At 44.1% G+C, this 27,862-nt stretch overlaps 1 protein-coding gene across 1 annotated transcript in view; it reads right to left on the reverse strand.

Moving 5' to 3' along the window:
* Positions 1 to 27,862, reverse strand: part of LOC142487963 (KAT8 regulatory NSL complex subunit 1-like) — a 124,689-nt gene that overhangs the window by 21,983 nt on the left and 74,844 nt on the right. The window contains exons 3-4 of the mRNA XM_075588160.1: positions 17,493 to 17,702; positions 8,450 to 8,568 (exon numbers count right to left, since the gene is read on the reverse strand). Coding sequence (XP_075444275.1) covers positions 8,450 to 8,568; positions 17,493 to 17,702 — 329 coding nt within the window. The remainder of the gene's footprint in view (positions 1 to 8,449; positions 8,569 to 17,492; positions 17,703 to 27,862) is intronic.

A 27,862-nucleotide genomic window follows, 5' to 3' on the forward strand; every position in this document is an offset into this window, starting at 1 on the left:
TAGGTGTGTGTAGGTGTGTGTGTGTGTGTGTGTGTGTGTGTGTGTGTGTGTGTGTGTGTGTGTGTGTGTGTGTGTGTGTGTGTGTGTGTGTGTGTATGTATATATATAAATATACACATATATATATACACATATACACACATATATATATATATATACATATATAATATAAATATAAATATAAATATATATATATATATATATATATATATATATATATATATATATATATATATATATATAAGGAAAAGAAGAAGAGAGAGCGCACGCCCATAGCGTAAAATAGTATTTAATGAGGGGAAGGGGGGGAGAGGGGAGGTAAAAAATGCACTTACAAAAGTACAATAAAATCAAGCATTTGTGAAAATAATCACCACCATCCGGTTCAAACTGCAAGCTCTTTGGGACAGTGCCAGGCTCCGTTGGTGAAGGATCAGGATATTATTATTTTTTTCCATTCCCCCCCCCCCTCCTTTTTCCCTTCCCCCCCCCCCCCCCTCCCTCGCTTTCCCGTCTGGGATTTGGGTTACGTCATCTATTCACATAATTAATATATTCTCATATATTTTTTTTTTTATATATATCTTTATAGATAATATTAGGATCATTGGGCTATATTACACGGTATCAGTTAGACATTAATCACATCATATAGTTTATATTGTTGAGTACACTTTTAGTTAATATATTAACACATAACACAGAACTACAAGTTCATTTAATAGAATTAAGCTTTCACTAATAATTTGTTTATTAATCACAATGGATATGAGTTATTCAGTATTCATTACACACGTATACATAAATAAAATTTATATAAGTATCTTAACACTTTATTCGGTAGATCACAATTATCCATTACACTGTTTTTTCAGGACCTCCGGGCCCCTGCTCTGTTCGTGGCATATAGATTCCAGATATTATTGATCTCCTTAATGCTCTCATAGATTAGATTCCCTATTTATAGGAGGATGATATTCATTGTGATGTTCATATGTGTGGTTTTCAGATGTCTTCTCTATGTATATATATGTTTTTTGTTTATACTATGTGTATAAATCTAGACTTTGTTTAGAATAATTTTTAGACTATGCTGTATGTAATTTGTTTAAATTGGAATTTATGTATTCACATTACGTATTTTGTACAAGTCTTGATGAAATTGATCTACCACATAGTATATATTTACCATTTGCATCCATAAGGATGTACAATATTTCTTTATTTAATTATATATTTTTAAATATATATATATATATATATCAGAAAATTTATTAGGTAGCCCGTTTGTGGTGCAATTCACAGACGAGTATAACAATTGTCTGGTGTAACCCCCCATATATATCCATCTACCAAGCGGTTTAGGATGTTGAAGGGTGTATACTTAAAAACATTTTTTTAATTAACTACTACCTTGAACTGTCTCTGGAAATTACTATGTATATTGATCCAAGTATAGTTGGGACTATGTCTCTCAATATGGATATGATTCTCTCTCAAATACTATCTCCGCTTAACTCTTTCAAGTAACTATGTAATCACATATGGATTTTATTATATTATATATATGCAGTTCAACACACTTTAAATCAGTGACAAGCACTTTTCACCTGAGTGGGGGCGTTCCAAACACTTAGCATCATTATGCTGTGTATATATACCACAGGACCTCCCTCTCTCAAGGTATCCCTTTGAAAAAGTTGGCCGTGACTGACGAAACGCGTCAGGGAGCGTCATTACGTCAGACGCACTGACATTGAAGTCAATACGAAGCGCTGGAGTGGACCTATCCAAGCGCAGGTGCTAAAGAGATTTCATCACACGGAACTGATTTCTTGGACTTTTAACAGCACACCAGCCCTGGAAACCTGCGGGGACGCTGATCCTTCACCAACGGAGCCTGGGACTGTCCCAAAGAGCTTGCAGTTTGAACCGGATGGTGGTGATTATTTTCACAAATGCTTGATTTTATTGTACTTTTGTAAGTGCATTTTTTACCTCCCCTCTCCCCCCCTTCCCCTCATTAAATACTATTTTACGCTATGGGCGTGCGCTCTCTCCTCTTCTTTTCCTTCTAGATACCCTGTGGACATGGGTTGTTCACATTGAGAGCTGCCGGAGACCCTGCATACCAGTATCCATTACAACTATTGGAACATTTTGAGGACTGGTTTTTTCTTTCCTGTTTGCTCTTTTATTTCAATCATATGTTGTTTTATTATTGTTATGTGCCCACTTCAATATCTGTAAGGGTTTATAATAATTGCATATGTCATTTAGGGAAACTCCCATATTAGTACATATTGATTGGGATTTACTAGAACCATTATATCCACACTGGTTCACTTCTATTAGAGGCGCAGCTTTTTTTCTTTTTTGCTTGTCATATATATATATATATATACACACACACACACACACACATATACATACATTTGTATTCCCTGCACATGGAAAAATACGTTGGTGCCACATAGATGAAAGGGAAACTATGAATCCATTGTGACAGATTTGTAATGGAAGGGTTCTGAGAATATGTTGGAAGGGAACATTGCACACGCCTGTATCTGGCAAGAAGGAAATAGATTTGTACACATGAACTTTCACACAGCCTTTTGTCATCTAAGTTGTGCTTTACATGTCTGTAGATTTTCATATGCTACTATATGCGTTTCCCTTGTACAAAAAGAAATTGTATAAAGTTTCTGGAAAACTAAAGCTCTGTGACCACCTCACCAAAACAAGAGACGTCTCAAAACCCAACCACCAACTACATTTACATTTCCTTTCAAGAAACGTAACTAAAAGAAGGTATCCATAACATGAAAGCTTTACAAATAATTCCCACTCAGCAAGTTTTAGATTTTATTTCATTTATATAGCCCTACAGCAGTGTGCGCACACACACACACACACACACACACACACACACAGTCCCTGGGGACCAAAACCTATAGGTTTGCTTGTTGGTCTTAATACTTTACTATTTTTCTACTCCTGTGCTATTAGTTTGGATCACAGCTGACGTGTGCGCGCTTGCAGGGTGTACATGTGTTGTAGGGGTGTACATGTGTTGTAGGGGTGTACATGTGTTGTAGGGGTTTACATGTGTTGTAGGGGTGTACATGTGTTGTAGGGGTGTACATGTGTTGTAGGGGTGTACATGTATGTGTCTATGCAGGGGAGTGCACACGCCCGCACACAGAAAGTGCTACCCAAAGAATATTAGGGTTTAATAACATTGAGTACAAATCAAAGTAACTAGAGCCCTAGATGCCAGATGGGTGAGTAATGCAATACAAGTTAACATGATGCAGTGCCAACACAATGTTGGGTTTTTAGAGGGGGTGGGGATTGCAGCTTTAAGACACCCACAAGATGTGTAACTCTCCAACTTGCAGACGTGCTAGTGAAGCATCAATTTACCCTACAAAAGGCCTTTGTAGCGCCAGTCATCAATAATAATTAAAAAAAAAAAAAAATCTAATAATTTCTGCTAAAAGACCCACCATGTAACAGAAGATCACAGATCTGCAAAAAAATATATATAAAAAGGATGGCTTCTCAACACAGGATGCACAAAATCAAAACACACATTGCAACATCAAATAGTCTTGGGTATTTTGGCTCCTCTATTTGAACATTGTAATTACAGTATCTAGTTGCCTCACTGTGCAAAAAAATAAACACGCAGATCATGATCAGATCAAGTTCAAAGATCCAAAATACAAGCATAGCCTATATTGAACCCATAAAAAAACTTAACATTTCCAGATGAACACACACACGAACACACACGAACACACACTAACACACACTAACACACACTAACACACACTAACACACACTAACACACACTAACACACACGAACACACACGAACACACACGAACACACACGAACACACACGAACACACACGAACACACACGAACACACACGAACACACACGAACACACACGAACACACACGAACACACACGAACACACACGAACACACACGAACACACACGAACACACACTTTTTAGCATTGCAAGTTAACAGCACAAATGTGTTACCAGTCCTCCAGACCTTCCACCCCCAACAGGCCAGGTTTTCAGGATATCCCAGGCTCAGCAGCTCTGAGCCAAGTGTGGTAAAGCTGGGATCCCCTGAAAGCCTGACCTGTTGGGGGGTGCTTGAGTGGAGTTGAGCAACCCTGACTTAGAAGCCCCAACTTAATCCAACAGTTAAGATGGATCTGCAGACTCCCAAATGGCTCCAGAAGCTTCCTGGGTAAAATGTTGAGCGAAAGTTTTCTGTTCAGTATCTTGCAGGATAATACCCTATTGTTTAATGATCTACCTTTCCTTCCCAGTAATGCAACCTTTCAGGTTGAGCAGGCGTAGAAAGACCAAAACAATTACTAGTTGTGTTAGACAGCAACATCTGTAGGGGGAATACTCACTGAATCCTAAAGTACAAATACCAACGGCTTGTGCCACGCATTAAAGCTGCCGCTAAAAAAATATATATATAATAATAATACAGCTGAACCCCGTTATAACGCAGTCCTCGGGGGCCACCCGATCAGACCGCGTTATTACGAGGGTCGCGCTAATTTAAAAAACCAACATGGCCGCCGTGATGTGGGACTCCGCGCTGCCGAAGGGGGAGAGCTGAGATAACTCTCCCAGAGCCCAGCGTGCAATGGCAGGCTCCCCGGACCCCTCCCCCCCACTCCCAGCAGCACTTGCCCTTACCCAGCATCTGCAGCAGTTGATCTGTGCAGAGAAGCTGCGAGGGGGAGGAGAGCTCACGGGATGTCAGCTGTTTCTGAGTTCCTCGGCCAGGGATCAGCTCCCTTCAATCCTCCCCCACAGCAACAGAGATACAGGCAGGGAGAGGGGGGGCTCTCTTTGAGCCCAGCATCGCAGCAGCAGCCCCCCCCCCCCAGCCTTGCACCGTTCCTCCCCCCTCCCAGCAGCCCCACGATGCATCCAAAAGGTGGGCTGACAAAAAAAGGTAGGGGGGGCTGTGTGTGTGTGTGTGTGTGTATGTGTGTATGTGTGTATGTGTGTGTATGTGTGTATGTGTGTGTATGTGTGTGCAGTGTGCGCTGGTGCTGTGAGTGTGTAGTGTGTAGTGTGCAAAAAAAAAAATGTTCAAAAAACAATTTACATATTTTTTTTTTAATTCAGGGTGTATGCTGAAACCGCGTTATAATCAGATCCACGTTATAGCGGATCGCGCTATAACGGGGTTGAGCTGTAATAATAATAAGAAATATATATCTATATATATATCTTATACTATTATTAGTGAAAGCACTGTATGCCTGCCTGGTGTCCCTAGGGGAAATCTCATTGGTCCCTTGGGCCGCCAGCCCCCGCACACCTCTCATTGGCCTGAGGCGGAGTGACGGGCGGGCCAGACACACACACACACACACACACACACACCACCCTCCTCAACACACACACTCCACCCTCCTCAACACACACACACACACACACTCCACCCTCCTTAACAGCTGCCCGGCCTTGACCCCCCCCCCCCCCGCGGCTGGCCCGCAACAACGGAAACCCCCCTATCACCACTCCGCGGGACATCAACATCACCCTCTCTCCCGGTGCTCACCCTCTCTCCTGGTGCTCACCCTCTCTCCTGGTGCTCACCCTCTCTCCTGGTGCTCCCTCCCACAGAACGCTCCCCCCACCCAGAGCAAGCTCTCGCCGCTCTCACCTTCAGGCCTAGAGGCCACGCCCCCAGCTCACAATCCCCAGGAGCGCTGCTCCGGCTCTCTCAGTCGGGAGCTGTACGGGCCGGCTGCCCACACCACCTCCTGACCTGAGCGTCTCAGCTCCGCATCGCCGGGGGGAACGGAGACCGCCGAGGAACCCGAGGAGGAGCGCGGCCCGGTGCGAGGTAAGTAATCGCAGGGGAAGGGATCTTTCACCCCCCCCCCCCCGGCACTTCACCCCGGCCCGGCGCTTCACCCCCCCCCCCCCCGGCCCTTCACCCCCCTCCCCTGGCCCGGCCCTTCACCCGACCCTTTACCCGACCCTTCACCCCCCCCCCCCCCGGCCCTGCCCTTCACCCCCCCCCCGGCCCTTCACACCCCCTCCGGCCCTGCCTTTCACTCACACATCCCCTGCCCTTCGCCCCCACCCTCCCTGCCCTTTGCCCCCACCCTCACTGCCCTTCGCCCCCACCCTTCACTCACACACACCCTGCCCTTCGCCCCCACCCTCCCTGCCCTTTGCCCCCGCCCTTCACTCACACACACCCTGCCCTTCGCCCCCACCCTCCCTGCCCTTCGCTCCCGCCCTTCACTCACACCCTCCCTGCCCTTTGGCCCCCCCGCCCCTCCCTGCCCTTTGGCACCCCCGCCCCTCTGGCACCCCCGCCCCTCCCTGCCCTTTGGCACCCCCGCCCCTCCCTGCCCTTTGGCACCCCCGCCCCTCCCTGCCCTTTGGCACCCCGCCCCTCCCTGCTCTTTGGCACCCCCGCCCCTCCCTGCCCTTTGGCACCCCCGCCCCTCGGCACCCCTGCCCTTCAACCCCGCCCCTCCCTGCCCGTCGACCCCACCCTCCCTGCCAGTCGACCCCACCCTCCCTGCCCTTTGCCACCCCCGCCCCTCCCTGCCCTTTGCCACCCCCGCCCCTCCCTGCCCTTTGGCCCCCCCTGCCCTTTGCCTCCCTCCATGCCCTTTGCCCCCCCCATGGTATATCAGTATATATATATATATATATATATATATATATATATATATATATATATATATATATATATATATATATATATATATATATATATATATATATATATATATATATATATATATATATATATATATATATATATATATATATATATATTCATTCCCCAACCCCCCATTCAACATGTGTATCAATACAATCTGCACACTGACAAGTGATTCAATAAATTTCCGATCTATCCATTTTCCTGTAATCTATCGCTTTGCTCTGGGTTATTCAATTCACGGCTATTGCTGCTAAACAGTACCCACGATGCAAAGTTCTGTGGGGAAGATCATGTAACCAGGCAGTAACTAGATACAATTGGTGCACTGCTAGATAGAGGGCAGGTCTCAAGAGCCAGAGCCTGTCTCAGAAGGGGAAGGTGATATGACTTTGTAAAAGGTTTCTATAGAAACAAAAAAGCTTGCCACATTAGAATATATTCAAAATATCTTTAAAGGTTTTTTTAATGCAATTCAATGCAGTTTAATGCAATAATGCAGTTCAAGCAATATCCTACAGTTTTTTTTAATATAAATTAAATCACTTCTGTACTATGAGAAAATACTCATAGTACAGAACTGATTTAATTTATATATTAAAAAAAAACCGGTAGGATATTGCTTGCACTGTAGCTTAAATGCCTACAAGTTGAAACAGATTGTACGACCCATCTATGGGACCATAGCAGACAAAAAGTTATACTATCAGACGTGCATGCATGCATTCAGAGGCCCATACACGCATTACATTGTGCATAAATATACGCAAGCACAGATATATATACACTCATACATAAATATACTCGGATGCACAGCAAACGTACATGGATAAATACATACACCGATAGGGCAAACGGATTGCCCCCGAAAACTCTCACACACAGACTGCCATGGACAGTCAAACTCCAAGACTTCAGGAGTCTCCCGCTCATTCAAGAATTAGGAATACACGGCAGTCAGCATAGGCTCCATCTTTTGTCAGTTCAACAAACAAGAGGCTGTTCACACAAACAGACCTAATGGGAGTCCTAGAGGTACACGAGAGCAGCTGCATTTCACTCTTGGACTTACAATTAGACACGTTGCGGTTTCGGTGTTTTTAGACCAATGGTTCTTACACTTTCCTTGTTGATATGTCCTCCATATGTAGTTTTACTTAAATACATCTATAATACTACAGCCAACTCTAAATGTTGTACTTTCAGCCCACCCCATACATGCTGGAAGCAGCAACCCACTACTAAAATATTAGGGGGCTGCCAAGACATTCAGGGACCACATCTTACGAATCCTCATTTTACACTCTATTTTATATCTTGATTGGGTTAGCAGTTATATAAAAATCTTAGTAGCACTACCATCTCAATTAACATGTGCTTATCGAAATCCTGAGTGAAGCTTGGAGCGGTGTGCAAAGTCCTAGTGCACATGTTACTGGAACCCGGACACATTCTGCACAGGCTAGAACTGTGGCTGGCAACTAGGCGAGGTCTACCTGAAAGGAACTGAACTTGAGACGTGGAGCTGCTGCTGCCGCTCCCACATGGTGCTGGCAGAGAGGGAAGGTGGCCTGCGCAGTCAAAAACACAATATGCCCTGGAGGCTTTGTGAAATCACAGACACACAGCTCAAATCAACATCCTCCGGTAAGTCTGGAAACAACTGATGAGTAGCAGCACGGATTATGAAAAAAGGAAACAGACTTACCAATTTAGGAGTCCGTTGACTTGACCAGATGGTTTTTGGGATCCTGGGGATTCTGACAAGGGGGTAGTGGATGGACTTTGACACACGACATTTCCTACAGGCTGTGTAAGGCGGGAACACTACAAGAGAGGGTATATAAATTAATAATGCAACAAAAAAAACCCCCTAAAAAACACACCATTGAAAAGTGACCAACTTGGGAGAGAAAAATATAATATCAACAGTACCTAAATTATATTTATATGTTAGTTGGCTATTGAAGGAATATGGAGCAGTCTTGCAATGCCCGTACACATACAGGCAGACATCGGTTATCCAACAGAATCTGTTCTGGAAGTAGCGTTGGATAGTGAAACCGTTGTGAAGCGAGTCCCATGTTAATCAGTGGCGGTGAGCGTTGGGTAACACATTCAGGCGTCGGATATGCTATTCGTTGTAAAGTGAAACGTTGGATAGCGATGACTACCTGTATTGCCCTGCACACCAGTATCCTGTTGTCATGCAACACATTTTCTTTCCCCTCTTTGCATTGCTTAATTTCAAGTATATTGCAGCCATATCCAGGATCCTGAAGCATGTATCATGGCAATCAAAGAAGATTCTTCTAATGTAGAAACATTAAAGACACTGTGGGAAAAGCTCCACTTGCAGTGAATGTTGTTTTTGAAGTGATATACACCTGTAGAATACAAGTGTGCAACAAATGTCTACAGCTACTGTATTGCATTGGTAATTTGGTGCATGCGTATCTGAACCAGTAGTTACAGCAGTAAAAACAGATGGGACAGTTAAAACTGTTGAAAAAGATAACGCTATGTACTAATGTAATCTTGCTGACAATTATGGAGCAGCCTGGAGCTTTTAAAATCTGCTATTTAACAGTTTTCAGGGTACTTGAATTAGAACAGTAGATTTTAATAATGTAAATAGGGTTAGGGCAGAAATGAACAATTCTGCACACAATGGCCAACAATTCAGCTGAATGAACCATGACAACATTTCAGAATATTTACTTTAGGAATTAACAATAAGGGCCATATGTACTAAACAATGCCAAGCCACAAAGCACTTTACATCCCCTTCACGTAAATGGGCAATAAATTGCCTTACAGTTTAGCAAAACTTAGTAAAAATGGCCCTAATCACAAACTGATACATTTCACCACAAAAATGAAGTCTTAAACCAGGTTTCCAAAACAGTTTTCTAGGTTTGGTTGCTATTTCAGGAATAGTGGATGTCTGAATAACATGAAAGGGACACTGCTCAGAGTTACACACAGCACCAGTGTAAACTATGTCACAGTCTTCATATACAGTATAAAGGTACTCGTAGCATTCCAATGCTGCGCTTATAGTGCCCACGACGTCACGCCAAAACAAAACAATGGACTCAGTCGCCAGCACTTATAGTAAGCGCGACAGCGACGGAGCGACCAAAAATTTGGAAGCGGGTTAAATTTGATTTTTTTTACACTGTCGCCACGTGACCGTAAACCAATGACCCCAACGCCGCTGCAAATTGAATTACAACTTTCGCAAGTAGCAACGGCATCGGTCGCGTCACCGTCACTATAAGCGCGGCCGTAGTGATGTTACAACATTGCAGCGACAAATAATAATCCCTGGTTTTTCTTAATTATTTGCTATGGACATCTTTGCCCAATATTGATTAAACAAATAAGGACCCTTCAAGTATATATATATATATAAAAATAAAATACAATTCTCCCCCTCCCCCTCCGCCCCCCGACTCACGTCAATCCCAACGAGGGAAAAGGACCACATTAAAAACCCCACAGAAAACCAAATGATATAAACGGCCCGTGTTTATGAAATGCTGACTAAACATGCAATGAAGCTTTAAAAATATAACAAACTAATAAATGGCGCATTGCTCCCAACGAAACGTAAAACGCTTCACAATTGCAACCTAGGCCACGGTACGCAGCATGTGGATTTATAGAGATCCAGCCCCTGCCCCGTAGAGCTTACAATCTATGCTTTTGGTGTCTGAGGCACAGGGAGATTGGCCCAGTCCCTAAGTGACAAGAAGCGGACACTGGGATAGGAACCAGACTTCCCCGCTTCACACTCAGGGCTTTCAGAGAGTCGGCGCCTTCCCTCACGGTGCCGCTCTTTCAGCCGGTTATAAAATCGGAATGGCCCAGTCACCGTTTCCTCATCATTGTCTAATTTGAGACACACAAACAGGCTCAAGGACACCAAATACACTTCAACCATATTAATGAATGGCGTCTCAGGCTTCCTAACCTGAGCCTTCTAGGTTATGTATACCTATATACAAAGCACAAAGCTAGGAGAGACAGGACATGAAGGATAAAAGACAGGCTGATCCCAGTAACACAGTAAGCCACTAATTCTGTTTTTCTTGGCATATATTATTCATGCGAAAAATGCAAACTACATGCCAATTAAAATACAGCATCAAAATATTAAAACGCACACACCTACTAAATAGACTTCTAGAAAATTCATTGTAAACATTAAATGGACAGATCTCCTCATAAGTGGGCATCTGAATTTCAAGGTCATTTAAAAATCACCAAAACGTATCAGATGCTGGTGGTGGGGTCAATATATATTACTCATCCCTTTGCTTCTGAGGAAAAAAATTCATTCCAACCTCAAAACCTGACACTAATAAAAAGCGGGGTTTACAGATCTAAATTTTAGATGAGATGTTATTACATATCCCTCTTCTATTTTATACGCTTCAATACGGACAAATGTAAAAAATGTTTTAAAATTTATGGTAATAGAAATATATTCCATAATCACCCCTCAACCCCCCACCCCCTCCGGATGGGGTGCATTAAGCAATTGCAGGTACTGCTGACACTAGGCAAACATGGACCGACCGGTACACGAGTTGTGGAGATGTTTGGAGTCTGCTTAATGCCTTGCTTCCATAGCACCAACTGCTAATTGAAATGGACGACTTCCTTGTAAGCCCAGCATACCAAACTGTGCACCAGCCATGCAATAACGGCAGACTTTACAGTCAAACAGTAACTGGCACCTCAGGCCTACGGAACGCCGTCCCTTTAACACATTGGCACAAATAGAGGTGGGAAGTGTTGCAAAGTTTAAATATTTCCTGAGTGTTAAATAAAAACAGAAGATCGAGATTGATCAGGAAGATTGGATTAAAGCAAAAATGCACTCTGACAACAAAGATGTGAAGAAACACGACTAAAGATTAATCTACTTTGTGCCCTCCGGACATTCAAGAAGCATCACAAGAGCTGGTACTTTCATGGACCACATGACATTCCCTGAACTATTCCCCCCCATGCTATGTCTAGGGCTGACTTTCAAATAAGCAACCTCCCCCGCTTGCGTTACTAATGTCAGGGACGAGTTGGCGTCACGGGATCAAGCAATCATGTGACCCTGGGGCAGGAATACCAGAAGAACTCTGACCTTCCAGCACCGAAACGGTAAATGAAGTGTAAGAAACGTGACGGCCATTTTAATCTACATGTAGTGAATGATTAACCATAACAGACTCCAAAGATTGCGCAATTATTTTTGTGCCACTTGTGTAGATTTAATAAACACACTACAGTAAAGATTCAGATGACCGTGGGAGAGTATGTAACTCCCCCTCTAAAGGGTTACAAGTATGGTTAGCATGTACCGGGCCCCACCCTGTGTTGTCATGGGATCAACACATCAAGGTGAGTATACAAGATGAGGGGAAGTTCAAGGTTAGCTTCCAGGAGGACAAGAGTAGAGGAGCCTCAGGGACAGTGGATAAGTGTTTATAAAGTAGTAGCACAGACCAGACCCCCTTGTTTATTATGTTGTAGAAAGGTATAGTATCCTTTAAGTCAGGATCCCATAAGAAAATTAAGGGAGTCCAAGATCAGCTTTGACGTATGCTAATGGCATGCCAAAGATAGCCTTGGTAACGAGGACTCCTGGACGCTGGCGGAAAGGCTAACCACAAATCTGCATTAACAGTTTTCTTCAGCGGCACGGAAGTGGCAGTTCATACCGACAAAGGGTATTGGGGTCACTTGTACAGAACCCGCTAGGAGCCCCAATGGGACAAGCATTAATGGGATAATACAGAGGGATTTCCCGAACAGAAGAACGAGGGGCCCGGGTCTCAGAACAGTTGAGAAACTAAGAAATATACCTCCCTCTGACTGTTGAGTGGGCATTCATGGAAGCGCAAAAAGTACCGATAAGAAAGAGAGATATTACAACATTGTATAAAATGTGGTCTTCATGCCTGGGGACCTAAATAAAAGACTGTTTGCCAAAAGTTCCTGGTGCCCATTCTACAACCTTGCTACCTCATCACGTAGCCGCCTGAATCCAGCCCCTGAGTTAAGGTAACACATGCAGGGTAGCCATACATTACACACCAATGTGATCTTCCCAGCAGCCGGGCAGGGAGGGTTACAAGTATAATCAGAGTTGACCAAACCCTTCCCAGCCATACAAACATAATAAAAGCAGCGAGAAGTAGAATGATAGATGTCAGAAATTATGCACAACTTGACAGTTTGCAGGCATGCCAAATCAGATGTTTTCTTCTAGCTGGTGAACTGTAAATACCCTGATGCTGCCATCTGTATTGAGGCTTCCTTACAAGCTGTAGGAAGATCATTGATGAACACTGAGAAGAGTAGGGGCCCCAGAAAAGAGCCTTGCGGGACACCACAGGTGATATCCAGGGGGTTGGAGTTAGAGCCCAACATGTGTCTCTTCAGGCTCTACCCGATAGGAAGGAATAAAACCAGTTTAAAGCATGCTTCCCTATTCCAGATCACTGGAGTTTAAGATAACATGCTCAACAGTATCAAAAGCCTTTGAAATATCTAGGAATATTGCACCAGTGAGTTGTCCCAGTTCCAATCCACACTATCTCAATGAAAACTTTTAGTAGCGTAGTTACCGTGGAGTGTTTGGGGGAAAGCCAGATCAATTGGCTAGGGAAATTTGTCTTGGTATAGTAATTGCTTAATTGAGAGTGAACACATTTTCCCATGACTTTGGATAGTATTGAGAGAAGAGAGATTGGCCTGTAGTTTGAGACAGTTTTTTTTTGTCCCCACATTTGAAGAATGGAACAGCTCTGGCAGTTTTCCAGGTCTTAGGGATATGGCCTGCAGACAGGAGAGAGTTGACTATGGAAGCAATTTGTTTGGCAATGGCTGGGGCACAAAGTCATAGGGACTTAGACTGTAGTAAGTCAGGTCCTCATTGGCTACTTGGTTTTAATTTGAGGGGCACTTGTGTAATCTTTTCAGATATTGGGACAAATTATCACGGTATTACTTTGCTACCTGTACATTGCCCAACACTACCTTGAAAGCAGGATTTTATGTGCTATAACATCAAAAGTATACAATAAATGCCATCAAAGGGTGAATGTCTTTGCTCTATCAGCCAATCGATGAGTGCAACCATGCATGGAGAGTGGAAAGCCATTTGTCAGGACAGTGTCCAGGATATAGACTCAATGAATCCTGGATGTTAAACAACTAATTATTTTGCAGGTAAGTGATTTGCCTTTTCAAAGTCCTCATAAAATTCAATTAGGAAATTTCATCTTGATCCAATACAGCTGAAAATCCATCTATTTTAGTGAATTAATTCTGCACAACAGAACAAAGAATAAAGCTTTTGCTTGTATTTATTTATTTTTTACATATAATTGCTTCTCTGGACTTTAAACTTTAGAAAGGCAGATTTGAATAAACTGAGAACTAATCTATAAGGAATAAATTGGGAAGATGTGTTTTTGCAGGGAAACATGTGGAAGATTAATGGGCAGTCTTTAAAATATTGTTAGAAAAGCACACATTTATTACTCAAGGGTATACGCTGATAGAGAAACAAACAAGTCTAAACCAATGTGGCTAAATAAACATGTAGGGGAGGAAATGGAAAAGAAGAGGCAGGAATTTAGATTTTAAAGTCAGAAGGGACAAAGGCATATCAGAATTATAAGGCATGTAACAAAAGTTGCAAGAGGGCAATCAAATTAGCAAAAATGGATAATAAACAAAGGATTGCAATAGAAAGTAAGATTAACCCCAAGTTCTTTAAGTACCTTAATAACAAAAAAAATAGAAGAGAAAATATAGGACCCTTTCTGTGTGAGATGGGTAGGCAAATTATTGGAGATAAGGAAAAAGAAGAGGTATTAAACAAAATCGTTGTCTCTGTATTTACCAGAGAAGAATCAGAAGTTCTTAAGGAGCCAAATTCAGAAATAGCCAAACCATTATATTTAATAATCAAGGACTCCATTTACACATGCTCAGTAACAAAAGATTGGCGTAAAACAGACATGCCTAAATTTAAAAAGGGAGCTAGATCACAACCGGGGAATTACAGGCCTGTAAGCCTGACTTCAATATTGGGCAAGCTACTTGAAGGTTTAGTACGGGATAATATTCATGAATAACTAATGGAAACAAAATTATTACTAATAGTCAGCATGTATTTATGAAGGATAGGTCGTGCCAAACTATCCTTATTTGTTTCTTTGAGGAGGTAAGAAGGAATTTAGACCAGGGTAACACAGTTGATGTGGTCTACTTAAGTATTGCAAAGGCTTTTGATACAGTTCCACCAGAGGTTGGTGTTCAAAATAAAGCAAATTGAACTTGGTAAAAATATTTGTACCAGGATTGAAAACTGGTTGAAGGACAGACAGTTAACAAAATGGAACGTTTCAGGTTGGGCTAAAGTTGAGTCGAGTACCTCAAGGATCGGTACTGGGACCCCTGCATTTTAACCAGTTTATTATTGACCTTGGGGTTGGCATCTAGAGCAGCGGTGCGCAAGGGGCGGTTGCAGAGGTCCCGTGCATTTCCCCCAGGCATTTAAAATGAACTGCAGGGGATTGCATGAGGCCTCTGCAACGCTATACTTACCTTGGCTGCCGGCGTCACTAGTGTTCATGGCAACGCGGCATCAAATGACGCCGCGGTGTCATGTGACATTACACGCGTGAAATGACGCTACGGGTCATGCGACGTGATTTTACGTCATTTGACGCCGCATCAAGGTAAGGAAGGGGGCGCGAGCACCAGCGGAGGAAAGGCTGCAAAAGTTTGCGCTCCCCTGATCCATAGCAAAGACTCCATCTTTGCTGATTGTACTACCTTACACAATTTAGTATCATCAGAGCAGGATGTAATTTCTCTCCAGAAGGACTTGGATAAACTGGAAACTTGGGCAGGTAAATAGCAGATGAGGTTAAATACAGATAAATGTAAGGTTATGCATTTGGGAAACAAAAATAAGCAGGAAACGTACAAATTAAATGTGGATTCATTGGGGGAATCCTTGATGGAGAAGGATTTAGGAGTGCTTGTAGACAGCAGGCTTAGCAATAGTGCCCAATGTCATGCAGTAGCTGCAAAGGCAAACAAGATCTTATCTTGCATTAAATGTGCAATGGCTGGAAGGGAAGTAAACATAATTATGCTCCTTTACAAAGCATTAGTAAGACCACACATTGAATATGGAGTACAATTTTGGGCACCAATCCTAAGAAAATACATTATGGAACTAGAGAAAGTGCAGAGAAGAGCCACCAAATGAATAAAGAGGATGGATAATCTGATTTGAGAGGCTAACCCAATTCGATGTTTACATTAGAAAAGAGGCGTCTATAATCTAATATGTTTTTCGGTGTGTGTTTTATTGTACGGTTTGATAGTGTATTATACTGTGTTGTATGTTCACTGTTATAAAAATGTGGATAATAAATAAACAAAAAACGGAGGTGTCTAAGAGGGGATATCATAACTATATACAAATATATTCGGGGATAATACATGGAGCTTTCAAAAGAACTATTCATCCCACGGGCAGTACAAAGGACTCGGGGGCATCCCTTAAGGTTGGAGGAAAGGAGATTTCACCTGCAACAAAGGAAAGGGTTCTTTACAGTAAGGGCAGTTACAGTGTGGAATTCATTACCCATGGAGACTGTGATGGCAGATACAATAGATTTGTTTAAAAAAAAAACCGTTGGACATTTAAGAAAGGAAATGTATACAGGGATATAACAAATAAGTAAACATGGGAAGGATGTTCCATGAGTAATCGGATTGCCAATATTTGGAGTCATTAAGGAATTTATTTTTCCCCTTATGAGACATCATTGGATGATATTTCACTGGAGTTTGTGTTTGCCTTCCTCTGGATCAATATACTGTAAGTACGGATATAGAATAAAGTATCTGTCGTCTGAATTTAGCATAGGTTGGACTTGATGGACGCATGTCTTTTTTCAACCTCATCTACTCCAACTATATGTCCCAAGGGTACCTCCAGTTCCAGTCACTAAAGTTCAACTTGTGCCCTATGGCACTGAAAGTGTTAAAGGTGTAATCCTGCAGGCCTCTTATAAAATGTCCCTAAACCTTACTAAAAACACCTCAACTATGTATTGTTATATCTCTGCAAAGAAACAAACAAAATTTTAGCTACAAAAAAATACCAGCTGCCTGATAAAGAACATGGCAGATACAAGAATATGGAGCTATCCTCCCAGAGACAGTAAGCGGTTAGATTAAAGCAGCAGTTTCGCTTGTCATTTTCATTTCACCTCCCCCTCCCACCCCCCTCCACCTTTGTATTATAGTTCCCTGTCTCTTGTAAAGCTCCAAGTACAGTTGTGGGCACTATTTAAAGATACACATACAATGTAACAAAAAACAAAACAAGCACCTAGCTTGAACCTGGTAAATATATAGGCGTCACTGCATCTTAATAAAACCCTGCCTGTTCTAGGGAACAGTTCACGGAATGAAATTACATTACAGTAATCTCAAGAAGTTAAAATAAAGTTGCATGACTAGTCTTAAATTATGAAAAACCATTCAGCACAGGAGCTTTATCACATGTATTATCGTGGATACATCATTCTTGTATTTCTACTTTCTAATTCCTGTATGTCTAATACCATTTCCAGCTAGATCTAGAAGATTGTAGACAGAAGGGACTGCTGAACTGTGGCATTAGTGTTGTAGCTGATCTTACTAACCTGTTTGTCCACATTGTGCAGCACATGGGAAGGACTGCAGGGTAACGTTGCACACTGCTTTTCCCCTGCAGAGGGTTTTACAGCTGAAGAGGAACAGGTGGCGGCGGATGGCACCCTAATCCCTTTCAGATTCTGGGCTGCCGTTGGTCCAGCTGACTGACGAGTCATTAAATCTTCAGACTGCGGAGAATCACCAAGAACAACACTACCCTGGAAAAGAAGATTAGACATTTAAAAGGAAATCAAACTTTGCACACGATCTAGAACACGTCGATCACAAATCATTTGTCAATAGCAACCAGTCTACATCTGTAATCACCCACGCACCCCTCATTATATGAGATTTGGTGATGTTACAACAATTTAAGGTTCAGGGCCCTCATGCATCATTACAGGACACTTGACCGGTCTATAAATGTGTGTAAAAATAAAAGCGACTAAAAAGCAATTGTGACCTGTAATTCCTAAAGCAGAGCACCGCTGCGTCTGGCGACTAAATGTCCCGTCATCTCCAGATGCAGAGATTAGAGCACCATCAATTTCATTAGAGGGGCGATTAAACAGAGATTGCACTTCATCATTCTATTATTCTTTCCCCTGAGACGGGTTACATTTGACAGTTTATTACATTTAAGACAGAAGTCCACGTGACCGTCATCTTTAAAAACAACCACAGGACACATCTGGAAACCAAGGGTAAAGCCGTATGCGACACATCAGGCCAGGTCCCCAGCGGCCGCTATGGCTCACGCTAAGGCATGAGCTCCACACACCACAGCCCTCTATGGGGCAGGCCCCAGTCGCCGTGTGTGTGTGTATGGGGGCGTGCAAAGTGCGACAATGCATCCGCTGGCAGGGAAGAACTGTGTCTTTCCTTGCTGCAACGCAATCACGTGGTGTGTGGGCAGCCAATGGCAGGGCAGATCATGTGGACTAATAGGAGTGCAGGTATTGTAGACCATCATGGCCGCTCCCCTCCCCCCTCACATCCCATCGCTCCACAATAGACCACAGCTTTCACCCGTGCACACGCAACCAGGCGCGCATGCAGTAGTGACCGCTGGGGCCGTAGCCAGACATTCACTGGCATCAGAACACCACAACTGTGCTCACAGGGCCCGGGCGGGGCCACAAAAAATAAAAATAAACCACAGAGCAACTCAATCTCCCCCCTCCCAAGCTTTTAGCCAGATTGCTCGTCCCAGATCTCAGCACACTTCCTTTGCAAATATCTAGGCCACACGCATCTTATTCATTGCTGGATACAGGAGAGGGAGCACTAGAACGGGGGCCCTCCCATGCCCGAGGATCAGAGCCTGAACCGAGCTGCATCTCTGATCTGTATGGCACACTGCAGCGGCTCTGCAGTCTCCTGCTTCAGTGAGGCCGAAAGGGGGAGACGGACAAGCAGGTGTCACGTTTCAATGACACCTTACTCCAGACACAGCAGTGTCAAACAATGCAGCAATCCCAAAGCACTGAGCCCTGCAGCCAGCAGGTTTGGAGAATGAAGCTGTAATATACAATAGAGGGACCGGCCAAGCTGGTGCGTATTTATACAGATCTGGAAATCCAGGAGGTAGAACGCATCACATGGGGTGGGCCCTCACGGAAACAGAAAAGTGAGTGGTCTTCATTGTTTTTTTTTTTTTTTAAAAAGTCACAGTGATTAAACAAGGCACAAAGTCAGTAATACAGCCCAGCCGAATGTGGCTGTGTATACAGAAAGTTTTTAATGCCACTTTACAGGCAAGTGGTGAGCCCTTGCCCACTGAGCAGAATAGAAGCAGACTATGACAGATTTAAGGATTTCACCATGTACACCCTGGAGAGCAGCCAATTCTCAAATGTTCAAGTTATTCTGCAGGAAAATGCACTCGCTCGTTCTGGAGGGGATCACCGAGCCAAGGAAAAATGATCACACCAGCTGAGTATTACAGGAGTTCTACTGCACGAAGAAAGTGGGCACATTACATAGGATAAAGGGTCTTACCTGCCATAAACATGTATTAATTAGTACTTTATCCCTGACACCCCCCCCCACCCCCTCCCAAAAAAAGTAGACCACAAGGCTTTATTAAAGAAAGACATTTTATATTTATGTAGAAAGTAATCGTGAAGCAGATTACATAGAGACGAGATCACTCATTTATAGACAAACCACAAAACTTTTCCCATTGTGCCTGCTGGATATAGGAGGGAGTTTTTATCTAAAAACTGGACATGCTTTCCACTAATCAAGTCATATTAGCCCCGCACAAAAGCTCACTGTACACATTTATGATTTTGCTCAAAACTGTGTTGCTTCCTTTTCATGAGCCAGGCTATTGGGCATGGACAAATACTGGTATAACACCAAAACAGAAATTACACTGAGTCACATCTGGGGTTGGGCAATAACATTTCCAGAAAAATATGATTAGGACATTCATTGCAATAAATATCTACTCACTAGTGAAAGGGGGAGAGAGGGGGGGAGAGAGGGAGAGAGAGAGGAGGGGGGGGGAGAGGAAGAGAGGAAGATAGGAAGAGAAGGGAGAGAGGAAGAGAGGGAGAGAAATGGAGAGAGGAAAAAAAAAAAAAAAGAGTTTTAAGTACCACCTCAAAACAACTTTTACATGTGGAGAGACCCGAGATGCATACCAAATCAAATCATTAAGTAGACTTTGCAAGCAAGCATGACCCTTCCTTTCTATCCCCTCATCTCCATCTCCCTCCTGCCTGACTCCCTGAACACCTTGTATTCTCGCGCTTGCTTCATTTTCTTACCTCCTATTCTCTCCTAGATCAGCTATAATCTAGTTCTCACTGCTCACGCCTCCAAAACAGCCCTCACCTAAATAACCAATTATCTCCATGCTGCCAAATATCATGCTTATATTACTCGACCTCTCTACAGCCTTTGATACTGTGGACCACCTTCTTTCTCCATACCCTTGGTACCCGTAACCGAGCTCAATCCTGATTTTCTCTTAACTTTCCCATTGTACCTTCAGTGACTTGTTTGCCATCACCACCTCCTCTGATCTGTGGGCGTACCCCATGGGGTCTCTTTATACAATTTCTAGGTGACTGTCACATCTCTGGGGTTCAAATATCCCCTCTATGGTGATAACAAATTTACCTTTCAACCCTTTACCTTACACCTGTGCAGACCGAAGCCTCTAAAATGGCCCTCCACCAACTCAAAGTTACATGTCGGATGGAGCTCCTCATACTTCCTCCCAAGCCTTACCCTATTGCCCTCTTCTACATTACTTTTGGCAGAACCATCATACACAGTATTTTAAGCACGCTGCCTAGGGGTCACATTTAACTCCTCAACATTCACAAGATAGTCAAACCCTGTTGTTTTTTCCTCCATAACATTGCAAAGAAACGCCCTTTTCTCTGTCACTCTACTGTTAAAACGAAGGCCGCACTTATAGCAACGCTAACCTCACACTGCGGTGGCGGGAAAAAATCAAATTGAAGTGACTTCTAGCTATCGCGACCAAGCCGTCGCACCGTTCCTACTATAAGCACACGCGACAGCAATACATTTGTTTTGACGCGGCGTTGCTGTTGCCGGCACTATAAGCGCGGCCTAACGCAGGCCCTCATTCTCCCCAATCACGATCACTAATCTTCTACAGTCCGGCCTTCCTGCCTCCCCTTCAATCTATCCGAAATGCTGCTGCAGGAATCACTTCACTCGCCTAAATCCTGTCTCAGCATCTTCTGCTGAAATCCCTCTCCTGGCTTCATATTAAATCCTGTATTACTTACAAAATTCTCTAAGGCCTCGTTCAGGGTGCCAGAGGCAAGAGTTGGAGAGCGGGCGGTCGCGTGGGCGGGCGGCAGTCTGCTGGGCGATGTGTGCACATCATCCCCAGCAGACTTTTTCAGGAGTTGAGGGGGCGGGGCTACAGACGTGAGGTTAGGGATACAAGTTGCAGTCTTGAAATCATTCTCAAGAACGATTTCATTGGCTGCCGAGGTCCCAGTGACGCTGCTGCAGCTTCAAAAAACGACTTGGGTTGTTTATTGAAACTGTAGCCAGCGTCAACTCCGTACTTCGGAGACAGGGCAGCTGCTACCCTGACAACCGCAATTAACTTTAAATACATTGTGTCGGACGGCCGCACGCACGACAGCACGCCCTCCCTCCGAAGCCAGCACCCTGAACGAGGCCTGAGGCTATACACTCTTCTGCGCCTCACATGCATCTCTCAGCCTTAATGTCTCATTATACACTACACTCTTGCATTCTGCTCAAGGATGTCTTCTGTCTAAGGCCCAGGGCATGGTTACTGCTTGCTTGCTCTCGCTGAGGCGCGCTTGAACAGAGCCGACAGTGAAATTTTAAATTCACGCGCTGACTCCGCTCACGTGACGCTTTAGCAACCAATGGAAGGACGAGCAGGGAAATGTGAACGGGGTCTGGCGCCAGCGGAGTGAGTTTGTGTGTGTTGATGTGCAGTGCGGTGATGTGATGTGCCCCCTTCTGCCCCGATCCTTGTTGCTGTCAGCCTGCGGGAGATGGAGGGGGCTTGCGCCGCCGGGGGGGGGGGGGGGGAGGGGGAGGACCGGGTGATGTACCCCCTTCTGCCCCGATCACTGTAGCTGCCTCCCTGCCCGCGCGGGTGATGGAGGGGGGTTGCGCGGCCGCCGGGTGGGGGGGGGTTGGAAGGGGTTGTGTCCCGGAGCAGTGGTGGCAGCAAGGTGGTGTGTGTGTGTGTGTGTGTGTGTGTGTGTGTGTGTGTGTGTGTGTGTGTGTGTGTGTGTGTCTGTATGTGTGTCTGTGTGTCTGTATGTGTGTGTGTGTGTGTGTGTGTGTATATGTGTGCGTGTATATGTGTGCGTGTGTATGTGTGCGTGTGTATGTGTGTGCATGTGTGTGCATGTGTGTGCGTGTGTGTGCGTGTGTGTGCGTGTGTGTGCATGTGTGTGCATGTGTGTGTATGTGCGTGTGCGTATGTGTGTCTGTGTGTCTGTGTGTCTGTGTATGTGTGTGTACCAGTGTGTATGTGTCTGTGTGGTGTGTGATGTGTGTGCGTGCGCACGAATATATTTATCAAAGTTGCACAATGTTAATAATTTATTCTCACGTCATTTTTTTTACATTTTTAAAATATTATATAACACACACACACACACACACACACACACACACACACACACACACACACACACACACACACACACACACACACACACACACACACACACACACACACACACACACACACACACACACACACACACACACACACACACACACACACACACACACACACACACACACACACACACACACACACACACACACACACCCCCCCCCCCCCCCCCCCCCCCCCCCCCCCCCCCCCCCCCCCCCCCCAAGCGCTTGCTGTCTCCTCTGCAAGGACAGCAAAAAGCTCCTGGTAGAGCGAGCGGCAGCACCTAAGAGCTTACTATGTCCAAGGCCTAACCCTTTTGTATTTAAAGCTCTCTCCCACCTCAAACCCTTCTCTCACTATCCAACACCATCTTCCTCCACCTTTAAATAGGTAATTCAAGTGACATTTTTTTTTATTGAAAATCAATTACCTAGGCTGCCGATCAACTCGTTCTCCCGTGAACGATCAGCAACGATCCCGCTTCCAGGGTTCACTAAATGGCTGCCTTTCCATTTCAACCAATCCTTTAGTAAACTCGGCAGCTACAATGTATTCTTATATTACTAAAGTAACATTATTTATTGCAACAGTTTGCAGTTCAAACCGCTGGGAATATGGGCAACAAAATGATCACACACAGGTGTTGAATATCTTGCACTGATGGGAAGGTGGGCTAAAACCCACTATGGAAATGAAAGGATGCGCAGTATATTAAGAGAAATAAATTAAATTGGTATCAAGAGTTGAATTAAAAAAAACAAAAAAAACAATGAAGTATCCAATAATAAAAAACTGTTTAGAAAAAAATAAATACATAACACATGTATGATATGGATTGCTCCATTACGGCCAATCTAAAAACACACCTCTAATGAAGCATATGGGTATCTCCATTGGCCGATACCATACATCTCATATGCACTTACCATAACCACTGGCAGACACACTTACCATAACCCTCCCCACCCCCCGGTTCAAGTTCTCCCTACTTAACCCATTGATTGTAAGCACTTTAGGGCAGGGACCCCTTTTCCTAATGTACTGTAAAGTTGAAGTGTGTATGTCACTTGTGTTACTGCTGGAAAGTGCTATTTAGGTGCTAAATAAAGATATACATACTTGGCGCCTATCCAAATCAGCACCCATCCCAGGTATCACGTGTTTGGGGTGGTATATAAGCAAGCCAGGACTCTCCAGCAAAACCTATATTTCAGGTTCTTCACAACATTTAAAACGTTGAAGCGAATTTTTGTGGTTTTAGGTGGAATTGCATGCTTTCCCACAATTTTTAATTTTCAATATTTTAACAAATTTTCAAAGGTTGAGGACGAAAATAAAAATTGTGTGCGAACATGTGCAGGCCCAATCTACTAAAAGAGGGGTGTCAAGATCCTGTGTGCGCTGGCATGGCAACTCTACCAGCGCGGTGAAGCTGCCACATAGTAAACTGCGATCTCTAAAATGCCATGGACTCCCAAAGTTAACCGATTCATATTTTATTCCATTATCATATCAGTATCTACTGGCCAACCCTAGTCAGAACACAACTAGCAAACCAAGTTTACCTTTCCATCCCTGCAGAAAGTGCTCCTTACACAGGTAATGCCTGGTTAACATCAGTTGTGGTGATAAATTACCATTTAAGACAGTTTTACATAGCAGGCTAAAGGAGAGAAACTTTCGGGAACACTTATTGCATCAGAAATATTACACAATCACATGGAGTGAATGATGACATAAGAACTCATTTAATGACATTTAAATGTGGCCACACAAAAAAAACACTGCTCAACTCTAAACTATGTCCAGCTTAAAGTGTGTATCCAGTTTACCGATCCCAAAGGTATTATGTTAGCCAAAGATCACCACTTTTACACTTGGTTTCCAAGAAGCAAACACATACTGTACTGAGAAATATTACATGTTAGAACAGCAGTACCACCTTCGAATCAAATGCAGCCGCGTTTTCAACAGGCTGAGGGCGAAGGTAAACAAAGGGCAATAAAAAAGTGTTTTAAATGTGTATTTTTTTTTAGCGTTGATCCAGTCTATTTTGCTTTTTTCAATTTCAACTGGCGTGGGACCTACAGAGCCAATTCACACTAGGGAAACGCCAGCACCTAAACCAACAAGTGTTGCGTGAACCGGGTGGGGTCCCTGGTGTTAAAAACACTCTGCATTAAAAATTAATAATTAATAGGGATGGACCTTTAAAAGAAATCATCAATAAAGACTATGCAGTTACTGAACCGTTAAAAGTCCAGCGATGCACAACATTTATCCAACATAACTATTTGTTGTTGTAATATAGTAATTATACAAACCCTTGCACATATCTCAAGTACATCTGCAGCAGATGTGCCCAGCCAGCTGGAAGGAACGCCACATCTAAACATCTGTTATTTGATAAACACATCCGATGAATTTTCCTGTAGGAATACTTTATATTGAACCAACATGAAAAGGACCCCACTAACTAGAGCAGGGGTGGGGAACCTTTTATCTGCCAAGGGCCATTTGGATATTTATAACATCGTTCGCGGGCCATACAGACACAGGCAGGCACAAAGCCGGCATGCAGGCACACAGATTCCCTCCCTCCCCCCTCCCCCCCCCCCACCTCTGGTAGTTGCTGCTGCTGGGGGGGATTGTGTAGGGCGGCTGCTGGGGTAAGTGCGGGGGGACTGCTACGGGAGGGGGGGGAAGTACGGTGGCTGCTGGGGCTAGTACAGTGGGTGCTTGGGATCGTGTAGGGCGGCTGCTGGGGTAAGTGCGGGGACTGCGCGGGGGAGGGGGGAGGGAAGTACGGTGGCTGCTGGGGATCGTGTAGGGCTCACACCACCTCCTCCCGATCGGGCGCGCGGTGGCCATTTTTTTTAAAAATTAGCATGACCCCGGTTATAGCAGTTGCCTTAGCAGGGCCAGACCAAATGATTTCGGGGGCCTTATACGGCCCTCGGGCCTGACGTTCCCCACCCTTGAACTAGAGCTTAAGAGCCAACATGGCTTCCTCACCTAATGACTTAATGTTGGCTTGTTTAACCCTTTCCGTGACGAGGGTATCCAGCAAGTCGAGATAATGTCAAAGTGGCAAAAGAAAACGTCACAGAGAAAGAGCAAAATATCCATGCTGTTCAGAGTCATTAAGGTCTCCTGAGTGCCGGCCCTCGTGACGTTTAATGAACGCGATAAGGACACTCATCCGGTTAACAAAATTAGTTTTGCGCATGCGCATTTGTCCTAGGGGGGAAAGGGGGTGGGGGAAGTGTGGTTTTGTCCTGGGGCATGTGTATATTTGCCTCATCGATACAGATGGGGTCTTTCGCACACATCCATATATTATGCAAGCACGGAGTGCACGCTATAGGGACCTCCCCCTCGGTGCTTCTTTGCACTGTCTTTGTTCACCATTGCAGCTTTGCTTTCCCTAGTGCACCTGCTTGCATTATTGACCACCGGTTATTCTAGGTAGAGCGGGTATCTTGTGTTTGTATTTGTTCTGTTGCGAGTATGCGTGCATATTTGTTTTGGCGCGCGCGCACTTTGTGTTTTCTGTGACTCCCCTGATCACTCACGGACTCCCCTGCCCAATCTGTTTGTCTCGGTCCCCTGTGACTGTCCTGTGTTTTCTGTGACCCTGTCCTGTTGTGGGGATGCCTCAGCAACTGAGCACTGCGGTTAGGGGTGCACAGAGAAAAAAAGGTTGAAAACCACTGCTCTGGGGCTTTGTACTGTTATAGAAAGAGAAAAGTACAAAACATGTGCACTCTTAATACAATTTAATAGTATGCAAGAATTCAGTGATACAAGAATACATGGTACAAAAAACACACAATTAAAATAGAGGAGCGGAGATCGGTATGTACTATAATTCAGTATTAGAAGTTACAATTGCACATCACAATGCACTTTCCATCATATTGTTGTGTAAATATATAAAGAAAAACAAATTGAGAGTGTGGATAGGTTTGCAAACCCCCCAAGGGAACCAATTGGACAAGTGATAACGAAATTACATGTCCCGAAAAGGTAATATTCATGAAGAAATTATGGCACATATTGCAAATAAACCACACATTATTGGGGACGCCTATTACAGCACTTAATTCCCATTGTCACGGGAGACCAGTACTTTAACACCAAAACCACCGGGATCACTAGCACCAGGCAGGACAAAGTTGTAGAATAAAAGGGGGTTTATTCTGGCACGCCAGCAGACAAACAAAGATGTACAAAACACAATACCAACTGGGGGCCTGGGGAGTAGACTGTAGCCTCGCTAGGTGCAGGGGCCTGCTTCAAGAAGCCTTGTCCTGTCCGCTTCTCGTCCAGGACCTCAGAGTGCTGATCACACACAGAAGCCCCTCTGAGATTGCTTTCCAGCTGGTCACTGTAAAGATCAAACTCCTTTACAGAATGTCTCTCAGAGAGTCCTCTGAGGGTAGATCTCTACACTCCTTTCCCAGAGTGCCTTTCAGTCTGTTAGCCTCTATGCTCTCTGAAGGCAGATCTCCACACTCCTCCCCAGAGTAGAACTGCTTCTCTGATCAGCAGCACCCCTTTATATATCCCTCTGTGGCTATAATTTACATGGGTGGGGGCTGCTGGACATTGAGTTTGGGCCACAACAGCCAGAGGGCATGCTAAAACCCATCCCTGATCAGTCTGTGCAATACAATGTGCTTACTCCCAGACCTGACTATCAGCCTTTCACCTCCCCCCAGGAGTCGAGACACCTAGCTGTCCCTAATCCTATCAATTCTATAGAAAGCTTCAACATAGATTTATCTAGTAAGAATGGAATATCTCATTTGCCTTCTGGTAGAGCTGACACTCAAAAGCACATTTACAAAACAATAGTGAATACAGACATGGAAATACATTTACACATTCACTGTTCTTCCCCAGATGTTAAATACCCTTTGGCCAAAATAAACCTTACAACGGTGGCCAAATTAGATAGATTTAGGGGTAGCTAGCTGGGCTTCATAGCAGTTTTGTGATGCCAGCACCCCTACCGTCACACCCATCACACCTGCTGAATGAAAGTGTGTCAAGCTTGCATACAGACCGCTTACTGGAGCACAGTGGCCATAGTTACACACAAAGGGTCTGATGTAACTTGCCCAATTCTCTCGCTTGTCACGATCATGACGGCATTTAGTGTATAGTCCTGTATCTTTGCCATTGTGGTGTATGGGAGAGTGAACTCCGCAATGACCGGTGCTC

The sequence above is a fragment of the Ascaphus truei genome, chromosome 2 (genome assembly GCF_040206685.1).
Source record: "Ascaphus truei isolate aAscTru1 chromosome 2, aAscTru1.hap1, whole genome shotgun sequence".
Classification (NCBI taxonomy): domain Eukaryota; kingdom Metazoa; phylum Chordata; class Amphibia; order Anura; family Ascaphidae; genus Ascaphus; species Ascaphus truei.